This window comes from Urocitellus parryii, chromosome 6, assembly GCF_045843805.1.
Source record: "Urocitellus parryii isolate mUroPar1 chromosome 6, mUroPar1.hap1, whole genome shotgun sequence".
In the NCBI taxonomy this organism is placed as follows: Eukaryota; Metazoa; Chordata; class Mammalia; order Rodentia; family Sciuridae; genus Urocitellus; species Urocitellus parryii.
Window position 1 is genome coordinate 117,776,565 of NC_135536.1, and position 13,072 is coordinate 117,789,636.

Sequence of the window (13,072 nt, forward strand, 5' to 3'; positions counted from 1 at the left end):
TAGCTTTATTTAATTTATTTATTTTTATGTGGTGCTGAGGATCGAACCCAGGGCCTCACATGTGCTACACAAGTGCTTTACCACTGAGCCACAACCTCAGCCCTTACCTGAGCTTTTTCACAAAATTATTTTAGTTCTTATAATATTTCAAAGTGGGCTGGGAATGTGGCTCAAGCGGTAGCGCGCTCGTCTGGCATGCGTGCAGCCCGGGTTCGATCCTCAGCACCACATACCAACAAAGATGTTGTGTCCGCCGAGAACTAAAAAATAAAATGTTAAAAATTCTCTCTCTCTCTCCTCTCTCACTCTTTAAAAAAAAAAAAAATTTCAAAGTATTAGGAAGCAGAAAAATGTTGTTATTGTCTATAGTCATCTACTAGCTTTAGGAAGAAAGACACTAAAAACTTCCATTACTTGTCATCCTGGCGAACCTATGTTGTTGACACAATCTTATTAGGCTTTGATATACATGTTATCTGTTTGTTTCTATACACCTGGTTAAAATTGCCAGTCTATAAATGAAGAAACTAAGGGGGAGAGGCTAAGTACTCTATTCCAAATTTACACAGCTAATAAATGTTTCAATTAGGATATGAACTTTATCAGATTCCAAATTCTATACTATTTCCACATATACAGGAAAACCATGTAGCTCAGACAGATCTAAGCAAAGTTAAAAGAACCAGGACAGAGGAACAGGTTTAGAAATTCAGCACACAAGGCAAAAGCAAAACATTCAGTACAGAACATGTAGCTCAGTGGCAGAGTGCTTGCCTGGCATTTGAGGCGCCCTGGGTTCAATCCCCAATACTGAAAAAAAAAAAAAAAAAAAAAGCTTCAGTACAGCACAATTGTAAGATTCAAAGGCAAAGTTTTGCAACCTGCTTTTTTTTTTTTTTGCTTAGGAGCATCTTCTTCCTATCTCATAAAATAATTCTTCAAATCTTATGACTACATAAATTACATATTATACTATATTATTATTGAGTATATAGATCATCCCTACTCATGATCTTTTAAGCTGTTTATTTTTACTGTATTGGCTCAGCCAAAATACACCATCTTTGATTACTTCTGCTGGAAAAATCACTCCCACCTGAGTACTCATGACCCAGCACTTACTCTATATGCTTTCTTTGTTTTGAAATTGATCTGTAATCTTGCTCTAACTCACTAAGGAGTTTATAAACCAACAAAAGGGCAGGAACCATGTCATTCATATCTGTCACCCAACACTATATCTGGTCTACCATTAAGTAAACAAATCTCTACTGAATTTAAGAAATCAAAACATCTATATTAAATAAAATAAACATCAACAAACAAAAGTTCAGAGTCTAAAAAGAGGTTACAAATTAAATCAAAACAGCTACATCAAACAAATATCAGCCAAACAAACAAAAGTTCAAATCCTAAAGTGAGGTTATAAAAGAAAGGCAATTTGAGATTAACTATGGAGAAAGAGTGAGCCACCAACAATTATGCCAAGTTTGTTGCGTGACTGAAAAAGACAGCGAGATGAAGTTTTTGACAGTCTGATGCAAGGGCTTCAGAGAAAGAAAGTTCAGTCATGTCCAACATGAACAGACAATAAACTATCCTGAACCATCACAATGACAGATGAAGATAAGCAATTGATCAATGAGGGCAAAGATAAGGTAGAATAAAACTTAGAAGGAAAAAGATACAGATACTGATAAAAAAAAAAAAAAGAGCCAGTTGTAGGAGAAAACAGAAAAGAACAAAAGTCTTCAAAGAGCAAAAAACTGCAGACAGTTCAGACTTCACAAATGACCTTCGCAAAAGACCAGTTATTTGAGTGTTAAAGTCGATTTATACAATATTATCAATTGTTTCTCTTAACCACTAGTCCAGTGTTTAGGGCTAATAAACATTAAACTAATATCAATATTAGTATTCAGAAGTACTTGAAGAGAGTACAGTGTGGAAACAACACATTTTGCTCACTTGAAAAAAAATGAGTTTATAAACCAACAAAAGGGCAGGAACCATATCATTCATATCTGTCACTCAACACTATGTCTGGTCTACCATTAAGTAAATAAATCTCTACTGAATTTAAGAAATCAAACATCTATATTAAATAAAATAAATAGTATCTACTAAATGGTATCTACTTCATATCATACCATATGATGCAAAGAAAAGCATAAAAAGGCAAAGAAAACAACCATGGCTGGCTGTAAAGCACTTCTCAGCATGCTGACAAAGTGCCTCACTCTAAAGACCAACAGGATTTATAATGGGTGATGCCTTAAATTGGCCCTAATGATCCTGGGCACTAGGCACTATTTCTGGCTGTGCTGTAGTACTCTACAAATATAACTTGTACTAAACCCAGGGCTGTGAATTTAGAAGGTCTCAGGTCTGTCGTCATTGTTGTTCTGTGTGTGCTCTTCTGTATGTAGAATTTTCCATTCCTTCGAAATCTATATACTAAGGACCAGCTATGTTTTAAATACTGCCAGAAAAGCAGAGTGAAAACATTTCCAAGAGGATGTATAAGTTAGCAAAGAAAGATAATACAACATAAAATAAGTAAAAATCAAGCTAAAACATTCAGTTGTTTTGTTCTTCCCTTTCTTCATAAGTTACTACAAAATTAGGAAGTCCTGGGTGAATAAGCTATTTCAGTATTTAGTTTCCTTAGCCCAAAGTGCCTGGCTTTGTATTAAACAAGGTGGCCTTTGGGCACTGGGAAAGTGAAACACTTCCTTTGGAAAAGATAAACAGTGCTTCCCACACTACCTTTTGATAACAAGGACCAAGCATATGTTAAGACTGGAGGCTGGCCACCTTCCTGTGCCATTTTTCTGCCAGCTTTTGGCACAGAGACCTTTTGGCCAGGACATCTTGTAACAAACCCATTGTTGTGTAACCCTCAGTGCCACTAATTTATTGGTTTTTGTCACACACACACATATTGTAAAGGGAAACTTTGTCCTGCACTTAGCATGCTAAAGGGTACGTGATTGTCAAACTGCAAGTTTTAGTGCCAGACTCAACAGACTTTATGAAAAGATGCCTGATAATATCTGGGACTTCTGATTATCTCCAAAATTCCAGGTCCTGCATTTTAGTCTGTTTGATATATGAAGAATCAAGGAGATAAGTCAAGAGGACTTCAGTAGGACCATAAAAACTCAAATTACAGCTTCTGACCTCAGATGGTGGGATGACTGTTACCCTGAACAGACTATTGTAGGCCAACCACACTGCAACAAGATAATATACTACATCTTTCAATTTAAAATGTTTTAATTCCACTTCTTAAATTCTCTATACCCGGAAGGGGTAAAAGAAAGGGAAATGTAACTATCTCTTCCTATGTGCAAATGAGCTAAAGGCTAAGCTATCTACTTTCATATTCTTCAGGCCTAAGAGCATTAACTCAGCCATTAAATTTTTATACAACTGCACACAGCCAATGACAATTTCACAAACTGAAATTTCAGAAAGGGTTGCCTTTCATCTGCCACTAATGGTTATCATTTTTAGCTATGAGATGGAATTCGACAAACATGATTTGCATCTACACACAGACCTAAATCCTCACAAGCCTTAAGTAGTTTCTATCCACTGATATTTCATCCCTCCATTTTTTTTTTGGGGGGGGGGAGTTGTGGGGGTACCAGGGATTGAATTCAGGGGCATTCAACCACTGAGCCACATCCCTAGCCCTATTTTGTATTTTATTAGAGAGAAGGTCTCACTGAGTTGCCTAGTGCCTCGATAAATTGCTGAGGCTGGCTTTGAACTCCCAATCCTCCTGCCTCTGCCTCCTGAGCTGCTGGGATTATATTCGTACACCACCTCACCTGGCCCTCCATCCCTTCATTTGATAAGTATTCTTTTCACAGAAATTGGGTTCATAGAAATTATTCATCCCCACCACCAACCTGAGGGAAGAGATTAAAGTCTGCTTGTGCTAAGTTTCTCATCAGTGAATTCTACGTTGAATTAGGTAACTAGAACAAATTCCTCAACAACTCAATGCTAACCTTTAGAAAACACTTAAAAAGTCAGAATTGAAGAGATTACATTCCTATAGTTTCATCAATCTACTACTCTCAACATCAATACATACTGAAGAAAATCCTAAGACAGATTTTCTACTCATAGGCTCAAGGAATGGATAAAAAGGGGTTGGGGACATAGCTCAGTGGTAGAGTGATTGCCTAGTACATGTGAGGCACTAGGTTCAATCCTCAGAACCACATAAAAATAAAAAATTAAGGATTTTTAAAACTTATTTTCTACAACAATAACAAAAAGGAATGGAACTTTATTTTCTACCAGAAACCAATTCTGAGCCACCTCTCATCATCAACGTCCAAGATCAGACATTTTCTATACTAATCTAGATTCTAATAAAGTTCCCTGAAAGAGTAACATTTACTGCCTCATGATCTCTTCACCTTAGTAGGTGCAGTTAATCTAGAAAAAAAGAATTGACTAAACAGCAAAAACAGAATAAGCATCACCTACAGTATGCTCTTCAGAGTGACCCCACTTATTTATGTATCAAAGGGACTTGTTAAAGGTCAAATAAATTACTGATTTGAAGCTAACTGCATTCTTTCAAGTGAGTTGCTACAAACGTTAGTAATGCGGGGGGGGGGGGACGGTCAAGCAAAAATTCTTATTATAAATCAGCTATTGCTCTCCTAGGTATTTAATTATACTGAAATGAAATCTATTGTCACAAAAACTTGCACACAAATGTTTATAGCAGCTTTATTAACAACCATCAAAAGCATGAAGCAATCAAGAAGTCCTTCAATATAGTTGGATAAACAAATGTTGACATATCCATACAGTGCAATATTATTCAGTAATAAAAACAAATGAGCTATCAAGCCACAAAAGATATGAATGACATTTAAATGCATATTGCTAAGTTTGAAGTCAGTCTGAAAAGGCGCATATATATATATATATATATATATATATATATATATAGAGAGAGAGAGAGAGAGAGAGAGAGAGAGAATGGTTTTAATTATGTGCCACTGTAGAAAACAAAAACTGTAGAGATGGTAAAAAGATCAATAGTTGCCAGGGTTAAGGCCGGTGAAAAGACCCAGAGAACTGAATAGGTAAAGCACAGGAGACTGTTTAGAACAGTGTAACTATTCTGTATGATATTTTAATGTCAGATACATGACTGTATATTTGTCAAAACCCATAGGACTTCACAGCATAAAACCCATAGAACTTCTTCTTATTCTCGAGACTTAATATATGCAAATTTAAGAATTAATTCAGGAGGATGGAGAAACCCCAGGCTGGAAAGCAGAATGTGATAATCTAATTGTATTATGAATACACAGAAAAAAATCAATGAATTGGGTAAGAAAACTAAGTAACTCTATAAATAAACAGTCTAAGATGAAAGGCAAAGAGACTCTAAAAAAACACTGTATTTGACAGTTTCCCACATAGGTAAGAGGTAAAGTTAACAATTCTGATACAGGGTTGAGTACCCTTATTTGAAATGCATGGGAACAGAAGTCTTGGATTTCAGGAATTTTGAAATATCTGAATATACATAATAAAATATCTTGGAGATAGGACCCAATTCTAAACATGAAATTCATTTATGCTTTATATACACCTTACAAACATAGTCTGAAGGTAATTTTATATAGTATTTTCAGTGCTTTTGCATTGTCAGAATGGGTATGCAATTTTCCACTGTGACATCATATCAGTTGCTCAAGTTTCAGATTCTGGAGTACTTTGGATTTTGGATTTTCGTATTAGGGATACTCAATGTGTACCACTATACATATATACTGAAATTGAATAAATGAATGACAGATGGTAGGAGACAGGTTTCTCACTTTTGCAGTGGGAGGTTACAGCAAAAAGAGGTTAGAATGATCAATGTGATAATGGATTAAAGTTGAAGACATAGTATGGACTCACTTAGCACAATATAGTATATATAGTTATAAACAGAAATATTTATATATCATAAATATATATACTAGCTAAACATACATACGTATATTTCCTTGCCATAAGCTATAAGGACAACACTCAGTAGCAGTGAGAACATCTATGCCTAGATATTGGTAGCTAATACCATTCTACATTAAAAGGAGACAGGACCCCTTGTTGACATGACTGATTTCAGGGATAGGACAGGAAATATAAGATAAGCCTCGCTGGGCTGGATGGCACACGCCTGTGATACCAGGCGTGTGTCTCAGCTTGGGAGGCTGAGATAGGAGGATCACAAGTTCAAAGCCAGCCTCAGCAAAAGCAAGGCACTAGGCAATTCAGTGAGACCTAGTCTCTAAAAAAAATACAAAATAGGGCTAGGGATGTGGCTCAGTGGTAGTGTATCCCTGAGTTCAGTCCCCAGTATTCAAGAGAAAAAAAACAAGCCTCAAGCATCCTATTGTGCCAGAAAGCAAAGATGTACTAGGGGCCAGGGGAATGCTACAATGATGCTAGGAGATGTCAAAAGAACATGAAAGGGCTGGGGATGTGGCTCCATGGTAGAGCACCTGCTTGGTATGCATGAAACCCTGGTTCAATTACAGTACCACAGGAAAACACAACAAAAAGACATACACCAGAATAATTAAAGAAACTAAAAATGGGCTTTATAGTTTAAAAAAAAAAAAAAAAGAACACAAGAGTCAACTGAAAAAGATCCCAATGGTTAAAGGTGAAATAATTTGAACAACAAAATAAACTGAATTATAAACCAAAGTATAAATATATACCTGAGTCCATAGCATACTGATAACAACCCACTTTAATCATGAGAAAACATAAGACAAACACTAATTGATGGACATTCTACAAAACACCTGACTAGTATTCATCAAAACTGTGTGGGTCATCAAAAATAAAGTCTGTCCCAGGTGTGGTGGTGCACACCTGTAATTCCAGTGGCTCAGGAGGCTGAGACAGGAGGATCACAAGTTCAAAGCCAGCCTCAGCAACTTAGTGAGGCCCTAAGCAACTCAGCAAGACCCTGTCTCTAAATAAAATTGTAAAAAGGGCTAGGGATGTGATTCAGAGGTTGAGCACCTCTGGGTTCAACCCCCAACACCAAATAAATAAAGTTAAGTCTTAGAAACTATCACAGCCCAGAGAAGTTGTGACTACTAAATGTGAAGTGGTATGTTAGATGGGATTCAGGAATAAGGACATCAGATACAAACTAAGGAAATCTAATAAAATACGAACTTTACTTAATAATAATGTATCAATATTGATTCACTAATTATAACAAATATACCACACTTACTCTAAGATATTAAATAAGTATGCAAGAAAAATAAATGCACAGGGACATTATAAACTGTTTTTTTTAAATATTTTTTTTAGATGCTGATGGACCTTTATTTTATTCATTTATTTATATGTGGTGCTGAGGATTGAACCCGGTGCCTCACACATGCTAGGCAAGTGCTCTACCACTAAGCCACAACCCCAGCCCTAAACTGTTAGAATATATGAACTATTAACAAATCAATATTTTTGGTTAAAAAAATTTTTTTAAAAAAGAGGTTTTTTTCAGAAGAGGCTAAAATCTATGTGGAATGGGTCATTTCCTATCCAAGCATTCTGTAGTTTCACTAAAGATACAGAAGAAGTAACAATTGAACTTCAATCATCAAATCAGATAGTTGTTTCCCAGGCACTTAAAGAAGTCACTTTGACAGGAGGATTGCAAGTCTGAGGCCAGCTTAGGTGACAGAGTGAGACCTCTTCTCAAAATTAAAAAAAAAGGACTGAAAATGTAGCTCAGTGGTAGAGTGCCCCTAGGTTTAGTCCCCAGCACTGGCTGGGGAGGAAGAGCATGAATGGGTAGTGGTAGGGTGGGGGGTTGGGGAGGTGATATGAAATGAGCTTGAGGGGGGAAAAAAAGGAAACGACTAGTATTTACATAGCACACTAAAACCTGGGGACCACAGTTCAGGAGCAATAAAGGCAACAAGAAGCATCTAGAACAACTTCTTACATGTGGGTTCCAGAGAGACCTAGCTCACTTTAAACCATCTTTTAGAAGGTATTGCCAAGGTATGACTCTAGCTAGTAACTTTATATGAATTAGGTAATACTCATTTAAAATTCCTAGTATATCTTGCCACTATTTCTGAGTATAAAACTAATAAGTAATATTTAGAATATTTTGTAATCTAGAAATAATCTTTTTAAAAATTTAAAAAAAATTTTTTTTTAGCTGTAGTTAGACACAATACCTTTATTTTTATTTATTTATTTTTATGTGGTGCTGAGGATCAAAATCAAGGCCTTACAGGTTAGGTGAGTGATCCACCACTGAGCCACAACCTCAGCCAAGAAATAATATTTTAAAAGAACATTAATATCCATTTAAGGACCTAGCAGATACAAGTGAATCTGTTATGATTCACTGTTACCACATTACTTCAGTGAATACATTAAAAAGCATAGCAGCTTCTAGTGAATTAACTCTCATTCTAAAATCAACAAATGGCATTCAATAATCCATTATTACCAAACAAAATTGGGAAGCAATATGCACAAGGGCATGTTCTCCTTGATGTTCTAGGAAGGAGAGTAAATACAACAAACCTAAGTCAGAAAATGAAAGATCAGAGAGGTCTACACCAGTTCCCAGCTCTCCTTTAATTGAGGATTGGAGCCAAGAAACAAGAAGAAAAAGCCACTCTTGAATCCCCTAGAACAGCCCAAGTGCAGGTTCAATTCAGATGTCACTTACCATCATCAGGTGTCATATTTAAAACAACATTACAGTCTAAATGAACTCTGAGTAGATCCCTGACTTTCCCTGAAGGAAGGATGGGAATGGGTAGGAAGTTTGAATGCATCTGTAACAGCTCACTTCTTTGCCCTTGACATCTTGAGGAATTAGACCCAAAATGAGAGACCCATGTTATATATTTATGAAGCTCTATCACATCCTTTTTAAAAAAAATATTTATTTTTTAGTTGTAGTTGGATACAATACCTTTATTTTATTTATTTATTTTTATGTGGTGCTAAGGATTGAACCCAGGGCCTTGCACATTTGAGGTGAGCGCTCTACCACTAAGCCACAACCCCAGCCCTATTCGCATCCTTTTTTTATTAGAGTAATAAAGGACTTATTAAAAAAGCAGCAGTAGATAATAGCTTACAGTCTTGAAATATTAAGTTAAAAAGAAATAGCAACACGACCCTACTTACAGGAGTTGTGCCGCCGACGGAAACTTTTGGACTGACTCAGGGATTCCATGTGCCTATCCACATAGCTCTTTGAGCACTGCTGCTGCTGGGGAGAAATGGTCACATCTTGGCTCTTCACATCTGTCCTCTTAGGGATGTTCTGAGGGGCACTGCTGGAAGAGACTGGCTTCTTGACCAACTTGCCCATGCCATTGTGATTGATACCCACTTGGCAACCAATACCAGAGGGACCTAATTCTGTCTGATGAAGGTCTCCAAAATGCTGGTTATCTCCAGGACCTGGTATCTCCAGAATTTTTAATTCTGTTATATCACCTGCCCTGAAATACATAAAAGAGTCCAAGTTTTAAAATTATAATAGTGATAACATGAATGAAAATGAAATCAACAACAAATAGCTACCCCTTACAAGTCTGCATTTTTAGTATGGAGGTAAGCCACAGAAAAAGGTTATATGTGAGTATGTGTAGAGAGAGAATTAAGGAACTATTCAGAAAATCAAGGAAGGAACTCTTGCCTGATGGCCTTCAACTTTTTATTTTTATTTATTTTTTGGTACAAGAATGGGAGGTGTTACCAACTGGTGAAAAGATGTACATGAAGACACAATGAACTTGAGACTTGTTGGCAAATAACAGAAAAGGACTTTTCTGAAACTAAGGAATTTAGCTACTGGGGATAAATTTTAATACAAATTTACAAAAAGAAACATTTATGTAGGAGAAAAATTAATCAGAACCCTCAACATGAGAAAGCATAAATGATACAAAATTGAGAAAGGAAACCTGAAACCATAAAAGAAAAAAAAGGTTATGCTGAATTTAAATAATATAAAGATTGTGTGCTTGACAGACATAAGAAACAAGATTCATAAACCCTGAATCATTATCTGAAAGCTAATTACAAAACAAAGGCTCTGCTGAGAACAGCAGCTAGACTGTAAGACCCAAGACTGCAAAATCTCACACCTGACAAGACTCTACTCAAAAGTAGTCCCATCCAAAAGAACACTGGCAATCAAGCACCATGCATCACCAGGCTGGATTTGGAAGAAGTCAAGATCCTCACCTGAAGGTGACTTCTGGCACAAGACACTTCACTCCATTGTGGAAAGGCCGGGTGAGAGAAATGGTCTGGCTGACCTGATCCACTGCTGATACTCTTCCCTGATAGACACCCAAGCTATCTCCACAATTGATGGACACAATACTGCCCAGCCAATCCGTGGCCATGTTTTAGATGTGAGACCACTGAAAAGAGAAGAAACCATTCAGTACACCCTGAAGAATAGACATTTTCAATTAAATTCAACAATTATTAAGACATATTCTGTCACATCCTTAACTGAGGTAATAAAATATAAAAAAATTTTCAAAATTTTTCCAGGAATATGCATATTAATAAGCAGTATTAATGTATACAAAGATATAATTGCTTTAAAGTACATACATTAGATAGTGACCAGACATCAAATCATACAAATTACTTTATTGTTTATATTATGTTTTATAGACATATATCATTTAATTATATTTTAACAAATCTTTCATCAAAATGATTTCAAAGAGAATATGTTGTCTGGAAATAATTCTAGTTATAAATTCTGAACTCCAGAAAAACCCAATTGAAGGCACCATAGAACATTACATCTAACAACTACAAAATATACTTTTTTTTTTTTTTTTTTTGGTACCAGGGATTTGAACCCAGGAGTGCTTAACCACTGAGTCACATCCCGAGCCCTTTTTAAGACAGGGTTTCACTAAGTTGCTGATGCTGGCTTTGAACTTAGGATCCTCCTGCCTCAGCCTCCTGTGTCACTGGGAATATAGGTGTGGACCACTGCCCTGGCAGAACATATACTGTCTTATAGTCCATACGTTCATCAACATATGGTGGGCCTTCAACAAGTACCAATAAATTTCAAAGGTTTGAAACCACAGAGTGTATTCTGTCCACAACAGAATTAAATTTGAAATTCATAATAACAAAATATTTAGAATATGCCCAAATATTTAGAAATTAGGTAAGATGTTCCTAAATAAACTATAAGTCAAGAAAGAAATTAAAAGTTAGAAAATAGTTTGAACTCAATGATAACAAAAACACAACATACCAACATTTGTGAAATGTGCTTAAAAGGAGAATTTATAGTTTAAAATGTTTCTTTTAGAAAAGAAAGATTCTGAGCCAGGTGCAATGGCACACACCTATAATCCCAGAGACTCAGGAGAGGTTGAAGCAGAAGGATCACCAATTGGAGGCCAGTCTCAGCAATTTAGCAAAACCTGTCTCAAAACTAAAAATAAAAAGGACTGGGGATGTTGCTTGGTGATAAAGCGCCAGGGTTCAAGCCCTATTACCCCTCCCCCCAAAAAGGAAAGATTTTGAATATTTTCACCATAAAGAAATTACAAATGTTTAAGAAGATAGATATGTTTATCCAAACATTACATGGTACTCCATATAAATATGTAAAATTATATTTTTTTGTGGTCCTGGGAATTCATGCATGCCAGGCAAATGTTCTACCACCAAGTTATACTCCATCCCCTTTTAAATTTGATTTTGAGACAGGGTCTCGCTAAGTTGCCCAGGCTAGCCTCAAACTTATGAACCTTCTGCCTCAGCCTCCCTAGAAACTAGGATTATAGACAGACAACACAGTGCCTGGTGATATGTATAATTTTTAGGCTTTTACATATCAGTTAAAAAGTTTTAAATAAAGAAAATAAATTTAAAGTCAATGATCTAAGCTTCCATCTTAAGAAGTTTAGGGGAAAAAATTACATTATCAACCCAAAATTAATAAAAAGGAAATAAAGAAGATTCAGTGAAATAAGAAACAATATTAACTCTTTGAAAGTTTTTAACAAAAGTTTTTAATCAAGAAAAAAGGTAATATGACCAATATCAGGAATGAACAAAGGTACAGCAAGAAATTTTAAAAGGTACCAGTAATTTAACAACTTAGATAAAATGGGATGTTGCTTGGTGATAAGGAATGTCTCTGAAAGACATTATGTTATCAAAATTGATACAGAATTAGAACCTTTGGATAGCTCTGTATCTGTTTTAGAAACTGAATTGGCCAAGAGAATATGACAAGCCACAGGCTGAGAGAAAGCATTTGAGAAAGAAATATCTGATAAAGAACTGTTATCTAGGGCTGGGGTTGTAGCTCAGCAGTAGAGCACTCGCCTAAACAAACGAACAAATAAATAAATATCTTAAGTCCAACTATAACTAAAAAATAAAATTTTTTTTAAAAAACTATTATCTAAAATATACCAAGAACCCAATTTAAAAATGGGCAAAAGTTGGCCACGGTAGAACACAACTGTAATCTTAGTGACTGGGGAGGCTGAGATAAGAGGACTGCAAGTTCAAGACCAGCCTCAGCAACTTAGTAGGCCCTAAGCAACTTAGTGAGACCTGTCTCAAAATAAAACATTAAAAAAGGGGTTGGGGTTGTAGCTCAGCAGTAGAGCGCTTGCCTCACACATGTGAGGCACTGGGTTCAATCCTCAGCACCATATAAAAATAAATAAACAAAATAAAGGTATTGTGTCTATCTAGAACTAAAAAAATTAAAATTAAAAAATAAAATAAAACAAAAAAAGACAGGGAATGTGGCTCAGTGGTTAAGCACCGGTGGGTTCAATCCCTGATACCCCCACCTCCCCAAAAAAGGCAAAAGAACTTGTCACCTCACTAAAGATATACAACACGGCAAACAAGCACATGAAGAGACACTTGATATCATATCATTACAGAAATCAATTTTTAAAAATGAGTCACCAAAATCCAACAGATTGACACTTTAAATGCTGCCAAGGATGTGAGGGAATGA

General features: G+C 36.0%; 1 protein-coding gene across 3 annotated transcripts in view; it reads right to left on the reverse strand.

The window, feature by feature from the left end:
• Positions 1 to 13,072, reverse strand: part of Edc3 (enhancer of mRNA decapping 3) — a 52,182-nt gene that overhangs the window by 30,275 nt on the left and 8,835 nt on the right. The window contains exons 1-4 of one of the 3 annotated variants that reach the window (XM_077799692.1): positions 11,430 to 11,507; positions 10,288 to 10,469; positions 9,220 to 9,539; positions 775 to 810 (exon numbers count right to left, since the gene is read on the reverse strand). In XM_077799692.1, the coding sequence (XP_077655818.1) occupies positions 775 to 810; positions 9,220 to 9,539; positions 10,288 to 10,451 (520 nt within the window). In that variant the 5' untranslated portion in view covers positions 10,452 to 10,469; positions 11,430 to 11,507. Of the gene's footprint in view, positions 1 to 774; positions 811 to 9,219; positions 9,540 to 10,287; positions 10,470 to 11,429; positions 11,508 to 13,072 lie in introns of those variants that run through there. The other 2 variants (XM_026387714.2, XM_026387717.2) reach the window with 2 other exon arrangements.